We start from the raw sequence: 23,880 nt of genomic DNA on the forward strand, positions 1-23,880 counted from the left end.
TATATAGTGAAAAGCACTAAGTTTGAATTGTTTTCAACAATGCTGTGGCCACTTTAGTTTTTATCTCATTTAGTAAACATATTATTTTTTGTTATATTTATCTTAATTTAAGTTTTAATTTAAGGTTTTATAGTTGAGGAATCTACACGACATTGATAGAGCTAATTACATGTACAATGGTTAAGACACCTGATTTGAAGATTTGCAAAACCTGATATGTGAAATTTTAAATACTGTACTTTTACATTTTACTTCAATTGTGAATTTGTACTCCGTACATCAATACAAAGAGCAATTTAGATATTTCGCTTGATGAAAGACAAAAACAAAATTATTTATTGTTTATATTTATTTTTATTTAATTTCAGTTAGTGCTTCTGTTTTGCGTTTTCCTTTCCTTTCCATTAAATTATTTAGTGTGTGTGTGTGTGAGAGGTTTATGCATGTGTGTTACCCTAAGTGCCATCTTCATCTTAAGCGTAGCACCGGGTCCTGAGTTCTTGAGTGGGAATTGCTGACTGATAATCATCTGATCCTCCTGCAGCATCTTTGACAGAGGAAGAGAAAACGTCCCTAGGGAACACTCGTGCTTCTCATCCTTTACCTGCACACACACACACACACACACACACACACACAGACTCGTATGAGACACACCGCTGTGTTGTAAACACTGCAACTTCTAGATAATATGTATATACTTTCTATGAATAGGGTACTATTGAGTCAATTTTTATTAATCCCTTGATTTCTATGATTTTGTTCTTTTCCAGAAATAAATAAATACACATAAAAATAAATATTAAAAAAGTATAAGACAAAAAGTGGGTTTGTAATTATTGTCATACTTTCCTACAATATCAAGAACAGTATTTGCTCCCCCTTGCAGTGTTCAAATCTTTCACCTTTCAGGGACCAGCACAAATTTTTAACCATTAATTCACAACACCCCATGTGCATGTGAGTGCATGTTTGTGCTTTACCTCCACTTCAAGTTCTTGACACTTTGGATTGTGGATCAGGAATGTGAAGGCCTCCTCCCAAACGGGCTCATTGGTTTTATATCTTGTCTGTAACATGGAAAGAATGTAAAACATTTCAACATAATTTTTTTTAATAACAGTGAAAACACAAAGGCTAAAAAGTAAAGTCTGACTTAAGCAAACTTGCAGCATCACCTTTTGCAGTGAAATACAGAAATACGTTATACGATGACAGCTAAACATCTAAGAATTTATATTAATTTATCTCTTTTCATGCAAAACCCTTTTTTCATGTTTAAATTTGCACCTGTAAGAATAACACAACATGTTATGCACGTCTACATTTCAAGGCAGATTAAATAAAGAGCAATCACTTGTGTGTGTCAGTGTTTACCTTGCTCTCAAAGGATTTGTGTCCCACAGTAAACTGGACGAATGGACTGGGCACACTGGCGACCTTTTTACCAGACTAAAGAGCATACAAATTGTTATTAACAACCCTTCCATATTAAACACATACTGTACAAATAACATTATCAACCTTAACCACACACTTACTAAAGCAAATAACAAGAGGATTGAAATAGAACAATAATAGTGTCATCTCAAACATGATAAGAATGTACAGTACAGTAGATATTTGCACACTAATGACCTGAAATGATACTTTAGTAGTAACCATATCATATTTACTCCCATCTAGATCTGAATGACTATGAACCTAACCTGGCATGCTGTCGATTACCACAGAGTTACATGGAAAGCTGAGCAGGCAGCACTGTGAATAAATGTTTAAACTATGTGATTATCATATTATAAGCATAACCAAATTTAAACATTTCATATGCTTGCATATGAGCTGTTTACGGTTTATGTAGCTTATAAGCATACAAACATAGGCCCTATTTACTTGAATGGGAAAAGTCCAAAATCGACAAAACTGATTTTCAAGATTATGTTTTAATAACATATTTTGAATTAGCACTATAATCTAATTAAATGGTACTTTAAATTCTGCTTCTTTTGTTCAAATCACAATATATTAGGCTGGTCCAGCTAATGCACTTGCACATTTAAACAAAAGGGGCAATTTAAAATCAATTAACAAGAATTTTTACTCTGCAATACAGGCTAAAATTATTATTGTTAAAACTTGTTGAAATTATTAGTCCTGATAATAGACAGCATGCTACAGATTTAGTTCCGATGTGGTAGACTTATAAAGTTGGAAATATTCCAATAGATAGAAAGTTGAAAATATTCAAAAATATTTAATTTATTTCCCCTTATGAATGCCATGTACTATATCAATATCAGGACATTAAACCTAAAACGTGTTGGATTCAAACAAGGGCTTATATGTTGCATTTCTGTACAATTGTGTGTATAATTTTGATTCATATATTACTTGAATTAAATGACATCAATTCAGAATTGGGAAAATGAGATTGGAAAGCTGGCTGAGATTTACACATGAGAAATAGTCTCTGTGACATTCAGAGTCTGAATTCAGTGTGTTTCAGACAGTCAGATGCACACGCAGGTCTGCATGCGGTTAATCAAAGCACACAAACAGCACACATGGTACCTGCTGCAGATCTTAAATCGACATAAACAACCTTGCCAAGTCCTTCTACATCTGTCTATACTGTATGTGTGTGGAAATTGTTAGAAAACTGGTTGTGTTACCTTTAGTGCTTTATTGACTGTACCCTTCTTCAGACCTGCATTGTTGAATTCTAAAGGATTGCGCTTATTTCCCCAAGCAGAAAAGGACGAGACACACACGCGCACACACAAACAAATACAAATACAGGCAGGATTATTAGGAGGATGGCATGCAGCGTTAAATTCATAATTGCACAAAAACACATAGACATCCTTAAGTACTCTCTCAATCACACACAACAAAATGAATGATTATGGAATTAATGCATGGTTCATTTGATGAATATGAGAAAAGAGGAGGCTTCATTGTATTTTATCCGTATGATTGTTCAAATGATGAAACAACCCTAGCAGAACACACCATCATATTTTTATTCATTTGCGTTTGATTAGTGATGCCTGGAGAGTGAGCACATGAGAGGACACAATTCAGGTGTCAAGGACAGTGATGAAGAAAGAATGATAAAAAGAAACATGAAAGAGAAATATAGACAAGGCAATCCAAAGAGAATCAGTCCAACCCACACTTCACTGCAAATCAACCCGCAACATATCTGATTGCAAAACATATCACACCATGTCATGGGCACTGCAAGGCGCTTAAATTTACTTAAACACTTTCAGTGACAGATGAAAATTATAAAATGAGGCATGGGCTGATACAGTAACATTTATACAACAGTTGCAGTCCTTGAATTTGATTGGCGTTCCAAATGTGCTGATATTTAATAACTGCACTGGAGCTTTTCATGCTTTGGATCAGCACCCCGTTTGTTTGACACATGACAGTTGAATCTGTTTTTGTGTGGAACTTGTTGTGCAAAGCAAAAACAAAGTAGCTGCCTAATATTACGTCTAAAATAGTATGTTTAATCTGTATGTATAAATAATTTATAAACTGTTGTATAAAAGCGATATCACATTCGTGATTATCCTGGATCACAGCCATGATGAACAGCACTCTTGTTTGTGTGACATTGCTTAAAGGGGTCATATGATGCGATTTCAAGTCTTCCTTTCTCTTTGGACTGTTACAAGCTGTTTGTGAATAGATAAGTTCATTAAAGTTGCAAAGACTAAAGTCTCAAACCCAAAGAGACATTCTTTATAAAAGTTAAGACTCGTCCACGCCCTCCTAAAACGCCTCGTTTAAACACACCCCCACATGTCTACGTCACTGTGTGGGAAGATTTGCACAACACCGCCCAAATTTTCACGCAAATAAAGGAGGATTAACTTTGATTCTCGCTGTAGTATTGTTACCGCCGCTGCCATGTCGTGAAGATGCTGTGTTTCGTTGTGAAAGCGAAACTACTTTGTTTGGTTCAGGATTTGCCACTGATGATTAAAACGTGAGTTTTGAGCAGTGTAGAGCAGTGCTAGTTTGCCATTTCTCCAATCACAAATGCAGACATAGTTTTATGTTTACGCGGCGCAATGCAACACAATGCATAAAAAGACAGTATAAGTCATTATAATCAGTAATTATGTCCCCACTGGATGCAACAAATTCCATCGTTTATAATGGCTTTTATTGGTTTTGTCTCGTCGCACCGGGACACGGCATCACAGTATGGTAAGAGACGTAACATTTCCGTCACACGCTTGAGGAATTCGGCCAATCACACCGTGCTAGATATCTGGCCAATCAGGATACACCTCGCTTTTCAGAACGATAAGCCTTGTAAAATTCAACACGTTTCAGAAAGGCGGGGCATAGAGGAGAAACAATAATATACAGTATGTGGAAAATAATGTGTTTTTTAACCTTAAACCGCATAAACACATTTCATTACACCAAATACACAAAATAATGTTCTTTTTTAGCAACGTCATATGACCCCTTTAATCATGTATTTCATACAGTGAAGTGCAGAGTGAGACCCATTTCATTCAACATGCTTCCAAAATTCATACTCTACTGCACCACTTATATCTCTATGTTACACCCCCCAACTCATACACTACTCTTCAAAATGTCAGAGTCTGTAAGATTTTTTAAAAATGTTTTTGAAAGAAGTTTCTTCAAAAGTACAACCATTACTCCAGTCTTGATGATCCTTCGAAAATAATTCTAATATGCTGATTTGGTGCACAAGAAACATTTCTTCTTATTATTAATCTTAAAACAGTTGTGCTACTTCATATTTTTGTGGAAACATGACACGTTTTTTTGATCTGATGAACGTAAGTTCTGTTACCGAAAGTAACAGAAGAAATTAATGTGGAACAGCATTTATTTGAAACAGAAATTAAACATTATGTAAAAATTTTTGTAACAACTTTTGTAACATTATAAATGTCTTTAGTGTTACTTCTGATTAATTTAATGCATCTTAGCTATATTCTATTCTATATCCAATAAAAAAAAAAAACTTACTAACCCCAAACTTTTGAAGAGTGTATTTCAATCTTTCTCTTACACACAATTAATCAGCAAACATTTTGTCCATTTTGAGATTATCAATACTGACCAATAACGATTTTATCCTTCTGTCAAATACTGCTTTATCAATTGAAAAAAAAAAATCTGATTTCAAATAATGAAATCAGAAAAAATTGCATTTAGTAAAAAAATTTTTATTGCAGTTATTTTGTGCATGTCTCCCTTGTTATCACCCGGTACTTTAAATTTTGTCTTTTTCTCTCTTTTTTCCTTATAATTATTCCTAAAAAAAGTTTATCATCATATATACACAGCTCCACTATACTATAAGTGATTGGCCAACCTTCTTTCTAGATATTGGTATCATCGTTGGCCAATAAAAAACCTTGATCAGCAATATACCCATAACCACATAACCTCATTTAGCTATCCAAACAGGGCTGGCAACTGCGTTCTGTTACTGTGTGAACATAGTCAAAAAGTTTTCCCTGAGCCACCTTTGATGCTCTATATTCAAACGCCCTCTTTAAAGGAAAGAGTGCACCTACACACTGAAAAAACAACTGCACACACAAAAATGGCTGCATTAACACCTCTAATACAGACTATTTAGATCTATGCAAAATGCAGGCAGGGCCTCTGTAAACACTAGCATGCTGACAGAATGAACCACGACATAAACAAATCCAAACAAAACAGTCCTCAGAGTTTGAACAGCATTACCAGAAGATTTTACATGCAAAAGGGAAGTTGAGATGCAACTATGAAACATTTGTAAATGAAATAACCAGGTGTTAATGCACCGAATGCAGGTAAAATGCAAGCAGACCTATCTAATGGTAATGCCAGCAGAGTGACTCACAAACATTGTCCTGTAGAGGGCAGAAGTGTTTTCACAGAACACCAGCCCGGCAGAGCGGCGCTCTCTCAGAAACCCACTGCCCACGTGTCCCTCAAAAACACTCTTTACCCAGAGCGACAGGAAACCAGAGTGGGACAACAGAAAGAAACAGAGAATGAAAGGAGAAAAGGCAAGGCAAGTGTAGTAGTAGAAGTGATACCTGATGAAAGAGGGAAGGTGGAGCACAGAAAAATAAGGAAGTAAGAAAGCTATTGTAGGTGTGTATGTGTGTATGTATGTGTTAATGCTCACTGGCAGATTTTTGGCTGAGTCCAGATGCACCAACAATAATGCTGATGACAGTCCATCATTGGCCTGACCTTTAGCTGCTTTAATGCTGCTTAAAACCTGAAAAGCAACACATAAAACATTAATCAGTGCCGGCTCAGTGCTGTTTGTGATCTCTATGGTAACACAACATTAACGCCTCGTTTAAACACACCCCCACATGTCTACGTCACTGTGTGGGAAGATTTGCACAACACCGCCCAAATTTTCACGCAAATAAAGGAGGATTAACTTTGATTCTCGCTGTAGTATTGTTACCGCCGCTGCCATGTCGTGAAGACGCTGTGTTTCGTTGTGAAAGCGAAACTACTTTGTTTGGTTCAGGATTTGCCACTGATGATTAAAACGTGAGTTTTGAGCAGTGTAGAGCAGTGCTATTTGTTTGCCATTTCTCCAATCACAAATGCAGACATAGTTTTATGTTTACGCGGCGCAATGCAACACAATGCATAAAAAGACAGTATAAGTCATTATAATCAGTAATTATGTCCCCACTGGATGCAACAAATTCCATCGTTTATAATGGCTTTTATTGGTTTTGTCTCGTCGCACCGGGACACGGCATCACAGTATGGTAAGAGACGTAACATTTCCGTCACACGCTTGAGGAATTCGGCCAATCACACCGTGCTAGATATCTGGCCAATCAGGATACACCTCGCTTTTCAGAACGATAAGCCTTGTAAAATTCAACACGTTTCAGAAAGGCGGGGCATAGAGGAGAAACAATAATATACAGTATGTGGAAAATAATGTGTTTTTTAACCTTAAACCGCATAAACACATTTCATTACACCAAATACACAAAATAATGTTCTTTTTTAGCAACGTCATATGACCCCTTTAATCATGTATTTCATACAGTGAAGTGCAGAGTGAGACCCATTTCATTCAACATGCTTCCAAAATTCATACTCTACTGCACCACTTATATCTCTATGTTACACCCCCCAACTCATACACTACTCTTCAAAATGTCAGAGTCTGTAAGATTTTTTAAAAATGTTTTTGAAAGAAGTTTCTTCAAAAGTACAACCATTACTCCAGTCTTGATGATCCTTCGAAAATAATTCTAATATGCTGATTTGGTGCACAAGAAACATTTCTTCTTATTATTAATCTTAAAACAGTTGTGCTACTTCATATTTTTGTGGAAACATGACACGTTTTTTTGATCTGATGAACGTAAGTTCTGTTACCGAAAGTAACAGAAGAAATTAATGTGGAACAGCATTTATTTGAAACAGAAATTAAACATTATGTAAAAATTTTTGTAACAACTTTTGTAACATTATAAATGTCTTTAGTGTTACTTCTGATTAATTTAATGCATCTTAGCTATATTCTATTCTATATCCAATAAAAAAAAAAAACTTACTAACCCCAAACTTTTGAAGAGTGTATTTCAATCTTTCTCTTACACACAATTAATCAGCAAACATTTTGTCCATTTTGAGATTATCAATACTGACCAATAACGATTTTATCCTTCTGTCAAATACTGCTTTATCAATTGAAAAAAAAAATCTGATTTCAAATAATGAAATCAGAAAAAAGTGCATTTAGTAAAAAAATTTTTATTGCAGTTATTTTGTGCATGTCTCCCTTGTTATCACCCGGTACTTTAAATTTTGTCTTTTTCTCTCTTTTTTCCTTATAATTATTCCTAAAAATAATTATCATCATATATACACAGCTCCACTATACTATAAGTGATTGGCCAACCTTCTTTCTAGATATTGGTATCATCGTTGGCCAATAAAAAACCTTGATCAGCAATATACCCATAACCACATAACCTCATTTAGCTATCCAAACAGGGCTGGCAACTGCGTTCTGTTACTGTGTGAACATAGTCAAAAAGTTTTCCCTGAGCCACCTTTGATGCTCTATATTCAAACGCCCTCTTTAAAGGAAAGAGTGCACCTACACACTGAAAAAACAACTGCACACACAAAAATGGCTGCATTAACACCTCTAATACAGACTATTTAGATCTATGCAAAATGCAGGCAGGGCCTCTGTAAACACTAGCATGCTGACAGAATGAACCACGACATAAACAAATCCAAACAAAACAGTCCTCAGAGTTTGAACAGCATTACCAGAAGATTTTACATGCAAAAGGGAAGTTGAGATGCAACTATGAAACATTTGTAAATGAAATAACCAGGTGTTAATGCACCGAATGCAGGTAAAATGCAAGCAGACCTATCTAATGGTAATGCCAGCAGAGTGACTCACAAACATTGTCCTGTAGAGGGCAGAAGTGTTTTCACAGAACACCAGCCCGGCAGAGCGGCGCTCTCTCAGAAACCCACTGCCCACGTGTCCCTCAAAAACACTCTTTACCCAGAGCGACAGGAAACCAGAGTGGGACAACAGAAAGAAACAGAGAATGAAAGGAGAAAAGGCAAGGCAAGTGTAGTAGTAGAAGTGATACCTGATGAAAGAGGGAAGGTGGAGCACAGAAAAATAAGGAAGTAAGAAAGCTATTGTAGGTGTGTATGTGTGTATGTATGTGTTAATGCTCACTGGCAGATTTTTGGCTGAGTCCAGATGCACCAACAATAATGCTGATGACAGTCCATCATTGGCCTGACCTTTAGCTGCTTTAATGCTGCTTAAAACCTGAAAAGCAACACATAAAACATTAATCAGTGCCGGCTCAGTGCTGTTTGTGATCTCTATGGTAACACAACATTGTACAAAACTTTCTATTCATCAATGAATCCTGAAAAAAGTGTATCACGGTTTCCACAAAAACATTAAGCGGCACAACTGCTGTTTTCAACATTGATTATTTTAAGAAATGTTTCTTGAGCATCTTCTGAAGGATCATGTGACACTGAAGACTGGGGTAATGGCTGCTGAAAATTCAGCTTTGCGGTCAAATGAATAAATGACATTTTATTTCACAATATTTCAGTTTTTACTGTATTATTGTTTTTACTGTATTTTTGATCGAATAAATTCCTTGGTGAGCATAAGAGACTTCTTTCTTACTGACCCTAAAATTTTGAAGGGTAGTGTACATTTGTTATTTGATCAGTAAAGTCGAAATTGTTAACAGAAGTCATACCATATCACTTTGATATGTATAAAAGGTGTGTTATGTTACCTCATCAAGTTTATCAGGTGTAGGGAGAAGAGAAAGCCATTCAATCTTCAGGTGAAGCTTTCCTGTAGCAACATCATCAAGTACAAACCACTAAACACACCCAAACACACACACACACACACACACACACAGGTGAAACAGGGAGGATATTTATTATATGAAATCATAAGTTTAATTTCAAAACTTCATACTTTATAATAATAACACTTTATTAAGCGTATAGTTCACTCAAGCATGAACATTCTGCATTTACTCATCCAATGATACCACATGTATAATATTTTTTGTCATCTATTCAGGTACCTTTAATTTTTGGAAAAGAGGCATTTTTCAAAAATCTACTATACATGCTCCACAAAAGAAATCAAGTCATAAAGGTTTGAGTGAACTAATAGTTTAAGCATTTTTTCTATACAAGTTTTGAGCTCATTCAAAAATAAAGCTGGGCAGATGTAAGACCAAAATAAGACAAAAATGATTTTTTTTGCACCTCATCTAGTTTCTGTTCCTTCTCTAGTTCATCTACGTTGATGGTAAGGCTAAAGAATACATGAGGAGAAACATCAAATGATTAAAAACACATCCACACACAGATCCTGACAATCTTTAAGATGGAATTCTGAAGTATTATTGCTTGTAATTATTTGATGATTGATTAGATCAATCACAGCCATTACCTTCCCAAATAATCATCCTTATCATGGTCCTCATCATAAAGCTCTATCTCCACATTTTGTCCTGGGTGATCGTACACAAATGCCTAAAACACACATAAACACCTTGGGATGGTAAATAAAAACATGTCAGATTCAGGACAGATTCAATCACAAATTAGTCCCTTACCTCATAAACTTCGTTCCATTTCGGATTAACTGTCTCTTTGATGATTTTGGATCTGAAGAGCTGATTACCGAGCTGAATGACGCCATACGGGTCTGACCTTCCTTTTATCAGACCACCCAGAAACTTGTCCTTCCCTACCAGGTCCTGGGCCTCCAGAAAGTGAATCCGCAGAATACCCTACAACAAAAACACACATGTGATATAAATATTATGGTTATATACATGTATGCATGTGTATGTGAAGTGTACATGTGTGTCACCTTTGGCATAGGGAAGCGGAGTTTGGAAATCTGTGCATCATTTACAAGCGGAATAGTGATTTTGTTTGGCAGCACGAGATAACTGTATATGATATCCTGAATAATGCCGTCACACAGACCACTGTGAAAGAGAGAGAAAGAAAGATTAGTGATGTTAAATATTATAACAAACCAGTCAAGTGCTTTAAATTCAATCTATCCACCCATCAATAAATTCATATAGCTTATGACATGTTTTTTTCCCCAAAACATGTGTGATATTTTGAAGGGCAAGACTAAGAACTCACAAGTTGTATAGACCACTTTTATTATACTTTTTAGGTAAATTGAGCTTGATAGCTGCAGTTATAATCTTCTTGCATTTGCACGGTATAGAAAACAGTAGCCTAAACATTCTGCTAAGTAACAACATCTGTATACAGAAAAAAGCTTGATTTTTGGTTGAATGTCTATTCTTGGTATTTATGCTCAGATTTGAAACAAAACACTTTTCAATGTCTTTTTGCTTCCACTAAACACACATCTTCAGTCCCTTTTTTGCTTGAACCATGTGAAATTAAACATTTAGGAAAAGGCAGTGGTTCTTAAGGTGGCCAGGGCCCACTAGAGGGCCTCAGTAAACTTCCAAGGGGGTCACAGGATGACTTAAATTTATTATAATACATTAGTAATAATAACATTTATATTAATATTATGAGTGATATATTGAAGTGTTTTAATTCAATTGAAATGCTAAAAAAGATGTAAACTAAAATAATAATTTTTAAAACATTCCCTCTAAACAACTATTGCTTTTTTCACAGTTCCTGAAATTTCTGAAATCACAAAATTAATTGTGGTTAATTAATTCATGAACACTCCCAGTTTCTGTGAACAAAAAGCTGGAAAGCAAGTATCTTTGTCTTAATTGCACCCAAAAATATCAGAGAAAACATATTTTATTATATGAAATCATAAGTTTAATTTCAAAACTTCATACTTTATAATAATAACACTTTATTAAGCGTATAGTTCACTCAAGCATGAACATTCTGCATTTACTCATCCAATGATACCACATGTATAATATTTTTTGTCATCTATTCAGGTACCTTTAATTTTTGGAAAAGAGGCATTTTTCAAAAATCTACTATACATGCTCCACAAAAGAAATCAAGTCATAAAGGTTTGAGTGAACTAATAGTTTAAGCATTTTTTCTATACAAGTTTTGAGCTCATTCAAAAATAAAGCTGGGCAGATGTAAGACCAAAATAAGACAAAAATGATTTTTTTTGCACCTCATCTAGTTTCTGTTCCTTCTCTAGTTCATCTACGTTGATGGTAAGGCTAAAGAATACATGAGGAGAAACATCAAATGATTAAAAACACATCCACACACAGATCCTGACAATCTTTAAGATGGAATTCTGAAGTATTATTGCTTGTAATTATTTGATGATTGATTAGATCAATCACAGCCATTACCTTCCCAAATAATCATCCTTATCATGGTCCTCATCATAAAGCTCTATCTCCACATTTTGTCCTGGGTGATCGTACACAAATGCCTAAAACACACATAAACACCTTGGGATGGTAAATAAAAACATGTCAGATTCAGGACAGATTCAATCACAAATTAGTCCCTTACCTCATAAACTTCGTTCCATTTCGGATTAACTGTCTCTTTGATGATTTTGGATCTGAAGAGCTGATTACCGAGCTGAATGACGCCATACGGGTCTGACCTTCCTTTTATCAGACCACCCAGAAACTTGTCCTTCCCTACCAGGTCCTGGGCCTCCAGAAAGTGAATCCGCAGAATACCCTACAACAAAAACACACATGTGATATAAATATTATGGTTATATACATGTATGCATGTGTATGTGAAGTGTACATGTGTGTCACCTTTGGCATAGGGAAGCGGAGTTTGGAAATCTGTGCATCATTTACAAGCGGAATAGTGATTTTGTTTGGCAGCACGAGATAACTGTATATGATATCCTGAATAATGCCGTCACACAGACCACTGTGAAAGAGAGAGAAAGAAAGATTAGTGATGTTAAATATTATAACAAACCAGTCAAGTGCTTTAAATTCAATCTATCCACCCATCAATAAATTCATATAGCTTATGACATGTTTTTTTCCCCAAAACATGTGTGATATTTTGAAGGGCAAGACTAAGAACTCACAAGTTGTATAGACCACTTTTATTATACTTTTTAGGTAAATTGAGCTTGATAGCTGCAGTTATAATCTTCTTGCATTTGCACGGTATAGAAAACAGTAGCCTAAACATTCTGCTAAGTAACAACTTCTGTATACAGAAAAAAGCTTGATTTTTGGTTGAATGTCTATTCTTGGTATTTATGCTCAGATTTGAAACAAAACACTTTTCAATGTCTTTTTGCTTCCACTAAACACACATCTTCAGTCCCTTTTTAGCTTGAACCATGTGAAATTAAACATTTAGGAAAAGGCAGTGGTTCTTAAGGTGGCCAGGGCCCACTAGAGGGCCTCAGTAAACTTCCAAGGGGGTCACAGGATGACTTAAATTTATTATAATACATTAGTAATAATAACATTTATATTAATATTATGAGTGATATATTGAAGTGTTTTAATTCAATTGAAATGCTAAAAAAGATGTAAACTAAAATAATAATTTTTAAAACATTCCCTCTAAACAACTATTGCTTTTTTCACAGTTCCTGAAATTTCTGAAATCACAAAATTAATTGTGGTTAATTAATTCATGAACACTCCCAGTTTCTGTGAACAAAAAGCTGGAAAGCAAGTATCTTTGTCTTAATTGCACCCAAAAATATCAGAGAAAACATATACTGGGAGGCCTTAATATTGCGTTGAACTAATGTGGGGCTTCCGGATCAAAAATGATGAGAGCCACTGGGATAAGGGGAAAAATTAAAGCACTATAATGCTTCCTCCATTCTCCCCCAGCAGTTCTCCATTAGTACAGTTTTCATTTAAGTACTGGCATTTATAGCCCACGCTATGTTAATGACTTTATCTATAGCATTATTTTACAATTAACCTGCATTTCAGCTTGAACATGTAATCACGATTATCACGATTGATTAATTTATTCTTCAGAGATCAAAGAATTCAGATTGATTTCAGCACTGATGTCTAACCAGAAAAGAGCATGAAATATGAGGGCGTGTGTGTGTGTGTATGTATGTGTTTGTGTGAGAGAGAAAATATAACAAAGGACAAGATCTCGCCACGCCTAAACCACAAAATCAGCTCCACCTATGATATGACTATAAAAGGAGAAAAAGAGAGAGAAAGAGAGAGACTCCTCTGGGAAAACACATTAAACTCAACATTTGGACGCACACTGTTGGTAGGGGATCACAAGGCGGACTTTAAGATAAAACACACTATTAAGACCCCATCATTTCCCTACAATCATAAGCGGGTGTAAACGTGGATCCTCTGATGTGGTCTGACAGGAAGAGCAGCATTTCTGAGACTGGAGTGAGCGTGCATAATGTTTGTGTGAGACTGTTATCTGTGCCACCTCCAAATACAAAATAGGTCATGTGACAAGCATGTGTGTGTTTCAAAGGCTGCCTGATCCACTTTCCAGTTTTATGAAACTGACATAATAATATGATTACATGATGTGTGATGGCTGACGTGTATCACTCACTTTACTCCAGGGATGTCCAGCATGTTTGTAAGGCCCGTCCAGTTTATATCCAGCAACTGAGAGAGAGAAACAGACACATGTTAAAATATTTAATACATAAAGGTTGCGTATATATATGCAAATGCTTATGTTTGGTTCCTGTAAAATGGTTCCTGGTTCATCTTTCACAGCAGCAACAAAGTCACTGATCAAATACACGCAACAGTAACTGCCCACTTTTTTAGTGGTCTTGGTTCCGGAAACATTTTTCTCTCCATAGGAATTAAAAAAATAAAAGTTAAATAAATAATTTCAAGCCATGAACCAATCTAATAATCTCTGAGATGAATCACAAACTTTGTTTTTAAGGTATTTGAAAATAGAAGAAAAGACAAAAATACAAGACTGTGTTCATATTTTATGAAGGATATAGAATGCCATAAGTACAGCAAACGATATAATCTAACATGTTCAAAAGTTTGGGGTCGTTAAGTTATTTATTCATTTATTTTTTATTTAAATCGAAAGTCTAATGCTCATCAAGGCTACATATATGTAATCAAAAATACAGTAAAACAGTAATATTTTAAAATAATACTACAATGTAAAATTACTGTTTTTTTATATTATATATTTTAAAATGTAATTTATTCCTGTGATTGCAAAGCTGAATTTTCAGCAGTCATTGCTCCAGTCTACAGTGTCACACGATCTTTCAGAATTCATTCTAATATGCTGATCAAGAAATATTTCTTCTTTTTATTTTATTTTTATTTATTATACTATAAGTTTTTTTGTGGAAGCGGTGACATATTTTTTTCAGGAGTCTTTGATGAATAGAAAGTTCTTTACATCAATATTTTGGATCAATACATCCAGGTAACATGAACAGCTGAGAACGAGATGAATGAATGAGACAAGTTTAAGAGGAATAGATTTAGATCCTATATGAACAGTTTCTGTGGAGCAGGTCAGAGCAGTGTTCTGATTCTGAGAAAAAACTCTATATTTTTTTCAGGAGTCTTTGATGAATAGAAAGTTCTTTACATCAATATTTTGGATCAATACATCCAGGTAACATGAACAGCTGAGAACGAGATGAATGAATGAGACAGAGGAATAGATTTAGATCCTATATGAACAGTTTCTGTGGAGCAGGTCAGAGCAGTGTTCTGATTCTGAGAAAAAACTCTTAGTGGAGTTACAAGGGTGTGGGTTATTATTAAATAACAGGCAGGTAATGCCTGGTATGTAGCAGAAAAAAACTAATCAGACACAAAGACACAATGATAGAATGTTCTTCTACATGTGACACAATAGTGTGTGTGTGTGTATGTGGTGGTTAACGTACAGGTTTCTTGAGGAAGAACACAGACAGTGCACCAATCAGAGGCATGTCTCCCAGCAATGGCTCCATGATGACCCTTAACACCCCATTAAGCTACAAATACAAACAACAAACAAAAAGGTAAGATTGTCATATTTTTCATAATTAATATGACATTTAATCACATTTTTAATATATGTATTAACATATTTTATATATAATATTGGAAAGAAGACAGGAAATCATAAGGAAGAAGAATGAAAGTGAGAAATGTTGGATTCAAACTTGAGCACTACAGTTCAATCTGTCGCAGTATGCATTAACTACTAGCACAATGCACATACATTATATGTGCAGCTGACCCGAGTTTGAATCCTGCTTGGGTTATTTCCCGATACCACCACCTCTCCTCTCTATGTTTCCTATAACATCTCCACTATCCTCTTCAGTTAAAGGTAAAAAGCGCATATAAATAATTCAAAAACTTCTGCTTGCAAATATGAGAAGGGACGAACATTAACTCTAATGCTTGACTATAATCTAACAGAGCACAGAAGCTTTTCTGACATACAGTTCAAACTCATATCAAAGCTCACGTGTGGTCGCTCTGATATCTGTTATCAGAGGTAATGGGGACCTACTCAAATGTAAGCAACTTATGTAAGCAACACACAAACAGGCATTTGTCACACACTCTCTGTATCTTACCTGTATGCTCTTGATTCCTGCACGGCAGTAGTATTTCTTAATATCCACATCAATTTCAGTGTTTCCGACAAAACTAGACAAATACAACACATAAACAGACTTTCAATATCTCAAGCCCAATGAGTCTCAGAGGTAAACTTTATCTATGTGTATTTTACCTGATTTGTAGGTCCATAATAATCTGTCGTCTATCTACATTCTCTGTATAAACTTTCACTCCATCCACCCTGAGAGGCTGCAGACAGATGAAAATTTATTTTCTTTTGTGCAAATAATATGACTAAATCTTCCTTTCTGGATGTCCAGAAAGGTAAAAAGAAGCTAATATTGACTTTTTTTTTTTATTATTAGCATTTTTAAATGCCAATGGTTTTCATTTGAGGGCTAGATTTAGGGTTTAGATTAATCTGTTTCAATTATAAATAGCTTTACATAAAACAATCAAAGACTTTGGTATGTCCTCTACGGTAAAAACAGATTTAAAAAAATTAAGAAGTGCTTTTGTTCATTTATAATAAATAAATAAATATGTTAATATAATTTTACATAATTGACTAAAATATTTTTTATATAATTAATAAATTATATTTAAATTATTTGTCATTTATAAATGCAGTCATTTTTAATGATTTTGCGTGTATTTCATGTGTATTTTTCTTTTTGGGTTGGTTTAGGGTCTGAGTTAGTCTGTCTATGGTATGCTCTCATTTAGATAGCTAGGTAAACATGTGCATGTACCTTGTCCCCCATGTCTATCTTGGAGAAGGTGAAAGTACTAAGGTGCGCATTGGCTCCCTGCACTGCTGGTTCAATGGTCTCTCTGAACAGTTTATCTACAAACTGACAAATATATGGCCACATCTGATGCACAGTCTGTTCGAAAAAGAGAAAGAGAGAAAGAGTTAATACTCTTGAGGAGACATTTCTGGGTTAGCATAGATTCAGATCTATTTTTATAAAACCCCTCCAGCACACACACATACCTTGTTGAGCCACTCCACTCTCTCCACATCTGGAAAATGAACCTGAAACACAAAACAGACTGAATAATTAGAATTTTTTTATTTTAATTGATATTTTAAATACATTCATTAGTCACAGCACATCACCAGTTGACAGTAACAGTTCTCAAAATAATGAAACAAATCAATATTTTTACACTTGATCACAATGACACATAATGATTCTTTAAATGTACAGCATGTAGTGAAACGATGCATTGGGTCATGAGCTGATATAAATAGGAGTTCAATTTCCACTTCTCTAACTCTTAAAATGAACTAGTTTTATTCTCATTCCTCATTACATGACCACATTATAATGACATAATGTGGCTGTTTAACTAGAACATTTTGTTACACTGCTGAAGACCAGCAAACTAAAGGTGCCAACAAAACATGCTCTCTCAGTCTCTGTCTCTCCATCTCACTGAGAGCGAACGATGCAATAAAACTAGAGCGTTCTCATTACCAATAATAAATCTGTCAACACTGTAAACTTCACAACCTTGTGAAGCAGGATTAGAATTAGGATTATTTTTTTAATAACATGAAGCAAATCATTTTCGTAAATGTCCAATTAAATTTGGTTCAATTTACAAATATTTCCGTCCTTGTTTTGTAGGCAGTTTCTTTGGTTTGAATTGTAGTCTTCTAGTTTTTGTTGCATCATGCTGTTCGCTCACAGTGTAGACAATGTGTCTCTCTTTGGCTCTTCATCTTACTTTCCTCAACATGGAGTAGTGTAAGCTGTGGTAAGAAGAAAGGACCTATATGGAAAGATGTGGCACAAAAGCATGTGAGCGAGAGATATGCCAGGAAAACCAAATGGAAAATCCCTGACTTGTCTTTGGCTCTATTTCTTTCTCATATTTTCCTGAGGGAGAAAGCCAGTCTATGACTCAAAGCTGTGTTATTTCCTGATTATACGCGCAGAGAACAGACAGCAGCTAAAGTTAGCTTGCTAATTCCCATGGCCTGTCAGAGAGCAGCCGACACTGAGCTGATCTGATCTGATATTATAAACACTGCATCTGTACATGTCTTATCTCTGCCACAAACACACATACACACACACATCTCTGGTCTTCAAAGAGCTAAGAAAGCATTGTTAGGTGTCAACGTCTCATTCACAAACACATTGTGAATATAAATTAAAAATAATTCAATATCTTTTCTGTAGCATCATACACTAGTTTTGTACCTTCGATTCGTAAATAAAGTAAAATGAGAACGTAAATGAGGCAGAAACTTCCATGCAGTAATTCCAGTTTCAACAGCGCAGTTCTGACACGACACAGGCAGCTTGTCTAAACATGTAAAGCTGATTCATGAGGACATGTTAACACACTGACCAAATGCAGTAATGTGTGTGTGTGATTTATCTGCATGGACGTAAATGTGTGCATCTGTGTAAGATCTGATCTGTTAAGCAATGTCATTTCCTAGGCAAGCAAACAACTTTGCCATATAAAATGCTGCTGCCCAGTTGAGAAACAAACACACAGACATGCTCATTCTGAAAGTAACTATAGCAACCAGGAAGAACTTCATATAGATTTGACCTCTAAATGAGTCAACCAGCGGTGTAGATTGTATTGTCAACTCAATGAAGGACTGACAGCTTGAGCTCCTTAATGATTTGGTGAGATATCACAGGCACTTCTGAGATGATTCAGCAAGAACAATCTTGTCAATCTTTCTTTCTTTTGGGAATGCCTCTCTTGATCTGATTTGTAATTCATTTTTCTTTTGAGGTCAAAAATGGATTCTTTCCAGAGTTTATGTTGTGAAATCAGCTCTTCGTTATAGTTCCAATGGCGGTATGTGTGTTATTTATTGCTTTAAGGAATGTTTCACACAGAAAGGACAATTCTGTCATCTTCAGATGCAAGAGTTATTTTGCAGAATGTCCAACCTTTTCATTTAATTAAATGGTGACTGATGCGGTCGAGCTCCAAGTCCCACCTTTTTATAAAATAAGATGATTTTTTGTTGTTGTTGTCATTTTTAGAGCTCAAGAACAGAACAAAGAGCATTTGCTGTTTTTTTTTTTTTATCCGAGAAGCATGTACAGTATCAGACAGCAAGCCTGCCAGACAATCAGTGTGTCAGACTCAAAGCAGGAAGTTGATTTGACGGTATTATTTTTGTTGACTGGTGAAGCTGAAAAAGCACAAGATTTATATATATATATATATATATATATATATATATATATATAGGCTATATACAGAAAATCTAACATATGAAGAACCGCTCTTAAAGTAGGGATGCACTAATGTTAAAATTAGCCAATTACGATGTTCCATGTTCTGACCAAAAAAAGGCTGAATTTAACATTTTACACTCTTTCGTCTAAAACAAACAAACAAAAACATGCAATAGAAATAAAAATTAATAGTTGTAAATGCTAGTGAATATTATAACATTATAATGTAATAATTATCAGTGTTATTAAAGTGTATTAAGTGAGTGCATGACTACAAAGGTAACCTAAATGTTAAAATAAATGAGAATGAGCATGCACAATTAAACATACAACGTCAGATGATATATATATTTAAAATGGACCGATACCAACAAATTAGTAATATTGGCTGACAACAACCAATACTTTACTGATATATCATGAATCATGAAACTCGTAAAGACTTTCATCAATGAATCATTAGCAGAATATCGAGGGTGAGTAAATGAATTAAATGAGTAAATGAATGAAAGCTGAATTTTCAGAGTGAACTAAATGCAAGAAAAACATCTATTTACTTCTTACATGATCAATAAGAGCTTGATAGGGTTGATAAATGGCAAAGTAAACAAGCATCTCTGCTGAGTGAGAACAGACAGACTGACACCCCACAGCAATTTACAGACAGTGATTAATGAGGCTGGCGATGGAGGGATCTGCTGATATAAGCGAGTTGTAGTTTATTCAGTCAAAGACAAATGACGAGAGAGAGAGGAGAGAGAAATACTGTCCTAAAGAACACAGTGCTTCCTGAAAGAAGGAGAGGATGGCTGCGGGTCAAATCAATGCAGAAGATGAGTGTTAAAAACCTCTACCCCTTATGAAAAAACTACTAGAGCTCAGCAAAGCAAGGAAAAGAACCAGCCATATTCTCAGCACCTAATACAGAAGAAGAGACAAGAGAAGAACTATCTAAACAAACACACTCTCTGACGGCCCTTGTGAATTTGATCAGACAGTAAATCAAACATACTGTACTAAATCTATCAGTCACACACACACACACACACACACACGCACACACGCACGCACGCACACACGCACGCACAGTAAAGGCATCTCTTGCATAAATAACTGCTCCGGGTGTGTGTTCACGGGGTGTGTGTGTTCATTGCTGTGTGTGTGCACTTTGGATGGGATAAATGCAGAGCGCTAATTCCCAGTACGGGTCACTTACGTCACTTCACTTTCACTTTTTCACAGTTTTGCAAATGTCCGTTGGAGCCTTTTTTTGTATTCTAATGTACTGCAGAAGTTCTGAGGTATTTATTTTGTAAATATTAAGTATTTTGAAGCTCAGAAATATGATATTTTATGTTTGCATAAGTGCCTAATCTAGATTGGTTCTCAGAAGCAGCATCACCTTTCTTACAGTTAGTATGAATATTTTGCAAAAAAGATTTTGACTAAATTTCAATATACATTTTTGCATTTAATAATATACATTTTTTCAGAAAGTTGAAGTGATGGCATCATTTGAGGATCCCTGTTGGAGATGATCTTCCTGATCTGTGGTAGATATTGTTAGGATACATTTACTTTAAGATTTTAACACACACACACATATAGGTCTATGTAATATTTTTTTTTTTTCAAATTTGACCATATTTAAGAAAAATATTTAGAATTTAAATGCTTGACATTTTGATTCTGGAGAATTTGGCAATGCTGCTCAGAAGTAGTGGCCGACCACTTAAAGAAAGAGTTGTCCAGCTAATCAAACTCAAACTAGGGGTATGCGATATATATCGTCTGCGATAATATCGTAATTGTTGTTTTAACGATGTGCAATTTGACATTATCGAGTATTTTGCAAAAACCATTCAAAACAACCCTTCAGAGCACACGCATACATTACGTGAAGCCTAGACTAGTGCGTGTGTGCATTTAGTGGGTTTTCTTTCACTGCATGATTCAGTCTATTAAAATCGTTGGTGATGTCATAATAATAAAGTCAAATGTCATTATGGCAGTTACTCTAGTAACAAGCCACACCCACTAAGGAGAGGTTTTTTTCAGCATATGCAGCCATCATCTGACACAAATAAACAATACATCACCAGTTCCTGTCACAAACACACAGAACGACCACTTCACTCGAACACATGAACTGAAAACTAGCCTAATGATTATAGCAAAGTTGAGTGTGTGAAGTGAGTTTCATTTTTGATTAATCCACTTTCACACGTTGACAACAGGGTTATTACAGTTAAATAAACTAAAATCATAAAAAAAATTAAATTTTGGTACTTAAAATAAATGTTAAATCAATGAATATAAAAAAAGCTTAAACTTATTTTATTTCATCCAAAGCAACATTTCTTATTTTTGTTTAGTTTAACTTGAAGTACTACAATGTAAACTAAATAAAAACTTAAAACTTAAACTAAATAAACTAATCTTAATAAATAACAAAATAACTATATTTGACATTTAAAAAAAAATAATAATAAAAATGAAAAAATCAAAACTACATTAAACCAAATTAATTTTACATTTAAAATTATAGAGAAAACAGAAAAAAAAGTATTCGTATATAAATAATACTAAAGTAACACTAAATCAAACAGACCATGCAACCAATCCCAAGTCAGCCAATCAGTCAACCTGAGTTTCACGATTTACCTGTTCATGTTACTTAATATTGGCCTAAAACCGAAAGAAAGAACAATGACAGCCTGTCCTGGCCATGGCAAGACTGTGATTTACAGCTAATGGAGTGAACACTGGAGTTTTGTGTCCCTGAATGCCGCTTTCAGCACACAGGCTAATATGCCAGAACTATGATCTCAGGTTAGACAGCAAACTCATTTGTTTAAAGTAACAGAACACCAAAATCTGTAGGCCAAAAGAAACAGACTCGACAACCTTACCCATGTCTGTGCTTAGAGCTTTGAAGATTTCCCACAAGGATTCAAATGCATGAAAAATGATTCTGAATGCAGCCTCTGGTATAATATTTTACGATCAGAATGTATTATCATAGAAGTGCCCACCATAGACACCTCATCTAGTATTCAAAATAGCGGTCGATCAATGCACATCCTTGAATGCCTTAAAAGTCCACCTGGAAATAGATGTGCACAATATATATATATATATATATATATTTTTGTGCATTTCATGTGATCATAATCAATTTAACTGACATGTAAGCTCATAAATAGTAAAGAGATGTGCAAATACTATAATTGTAATAAATACTGTAAATTTATAATATATATTTTTTTATTTATAATGGCCGCTAATACGTGATTTTATTGTATCATACATATTTTATTATTAATGGCTGATAGTATGACTGTGGCGCAACGAGCGCGCAGAGGCAGTCTGTTAGCGCCACCTTGTGGACAGGATTTAACATGCAGAAACACTTCACACTGATTATTATATGCGCCAGCACAAGTTTATTATCTATCTAGCTATCTATCTATCGCAAAAATACAATTCTACTCTGATTAATAAGCGCCTAATCAATCTCAAAAAATGTAATTCCGAAGACCAAAAACTTGCATTAATATATGCGCCAATGTTTACATAATTATTATAATTAAATTTCTATAACTGATACGCAGTAGCATCAGTTTGACTCATAAGAATAAAACTAATCATATCACAAAATATTAATACTTTAGGCTTTTCCTTATACACGTGTCCATTCAGCATACAGTTACAGTAAAACTCACCTACACATGCCCTTCCCTTCATATTGTATTTTACTTTGTTCTTCACATGATTAATAGGTAATAGATGTGATTTATGAGAAAATGTGATAGGAAATTAGAGCGGGTGTTAATGCATTTTGTTCACTAGATGGCAGTGCATCTCCTTCAACAAATGTTTGCAAGTCAGACACGTTTTCTCCATAAGAATAGTTGAAAATATTTTATTGACATATGAAAAGACATCGTGACATAATCAAAGTGCTTTTGTATCTTACAGGAAATGGACGCTTCAAAAATAAATAAAAGATATAATAAACACACATTGTGCAAATGTCCTTTCTGTCATTCTTTCCATACCTCCCTCACTCTGTCTCTCTGGATATAGACATAAAACAGGAGAGATCAGCTGATGCTGGGTAATGAAGCTAGAATGCAAATTCTAGTTCACATAGGTCTATATGTATGTGTATCACAGTGCAGATATGATCTTATTCAAATACATGATCAAATTACCTATATGTTAGCCTAAACTATTAAATCACAAAAATGATATTGCAAAAGCTAGACAAAACAAAACTGAAACAATTTTCTGTACATAATTAACAATTATGTAAATTACTTAACATTAATATCTTTAAAATGATAAACATGCTAAATAAGTCAGTTTGTGACACTAATACAAATTCAAAAATGTGTATCAACAAAGACAACAGCAAAGACAAGCATAAAACAACATGCAAAGAAACGTACATAAAAGCACAAAAAACGCGGGTTTAAAAACACAAATAAATAACATGAATTTAATTGGCAACAGCAATATTTATCATATAAAATCCCCAG

At 34.8% G+C, this 23,880-nt stretch overlaps 1 protein-coding gene across 1 annotated transcript in view; it reads right to left on the reverse strand.

Annotated features, from left to right (window-relative positions):
* LOC107567004 (extended synaptotagmin-2-B-like) overlaps positions 1-22,252 on the reverse strand; it is a 23,889-nt gene extending 1,637 nt beyond the window's left edge. The window contains exons 1-17 of the mRNA XM_016252587.1: positions 22,249-22,252; positions 17,110-17,168; positions 16,865-16,999; positions 16,285-16,361; positions 16,127-16,199; positions 15,443-15,532; positions 14,113-14,168; positions 12,342-12,462; positions 12,082-12,258; positions 11,916-11,998; positions 11,729-11,777; positions 9,348-9,437; positions 8,762-8,857; positions 2,673-2,735; positions 1,378-1,452; positions 984-1,070; positions 455-604 (exon numbers count right to left, since the gene is read on the reverse strand). Of these exons, the coding sequence (XP_016108073.1) occupies positions 455-604; positions 984-1,070; positions 1,378-1,452; positions 2,673-2,735; positions 8,762-8,857; positions 9,348-9,437; positions 11,729-11,777; positions 11,916-11,998; positions 12,082-12,258; positions 12,342-12,462; positions 14,113-14,168; positions 15,443-15,532; positions 16,127-16,199; positions 16,285-16,361; positions 16,865-16,999; positions 17,110-17,168; positions 22,249-22,252 (1,485 nt within the window). The remainder of the gene's footprint in view (positions 1-454; positions 605-983; positions 1,071-1,377; positions 1,453-2,672; positions 2,736-8,761; positions 8,858-9,347; positions 9,438-11,728; positions 11,778-11,915; positions 11,999-12,081; positions 12,259-12,341; positions 12,463-14,112; positions 14,169-15,442; positions 15,533-16,126; positions 16,200-16,284; positions 16,362-16,864; positions 17,000-17,109; positions 17,169-22,248) is intronic.
* Positions 22,253-23,880: the final 1,628 nt, after the last annotated feature.

Source organism: Sinocyclocheilus grahami, unplaced genomic scaffold (assembly GCF_001515645.1).
Source record: "Sinocyclocheilus grahami isolate Dianchi unplaced genomic scaffold, SAMN03320097.WGS_v1.1 scaffold1120.1, whole genome shotgun sequence".
Taxonomy (NCBI): Eukaryota; Metazoa; Chordata; class Actinopteri; order Cypriniformes; family Cyprinidae; genus Sinocyclocheilus; species Sinocyclocheilus grahami.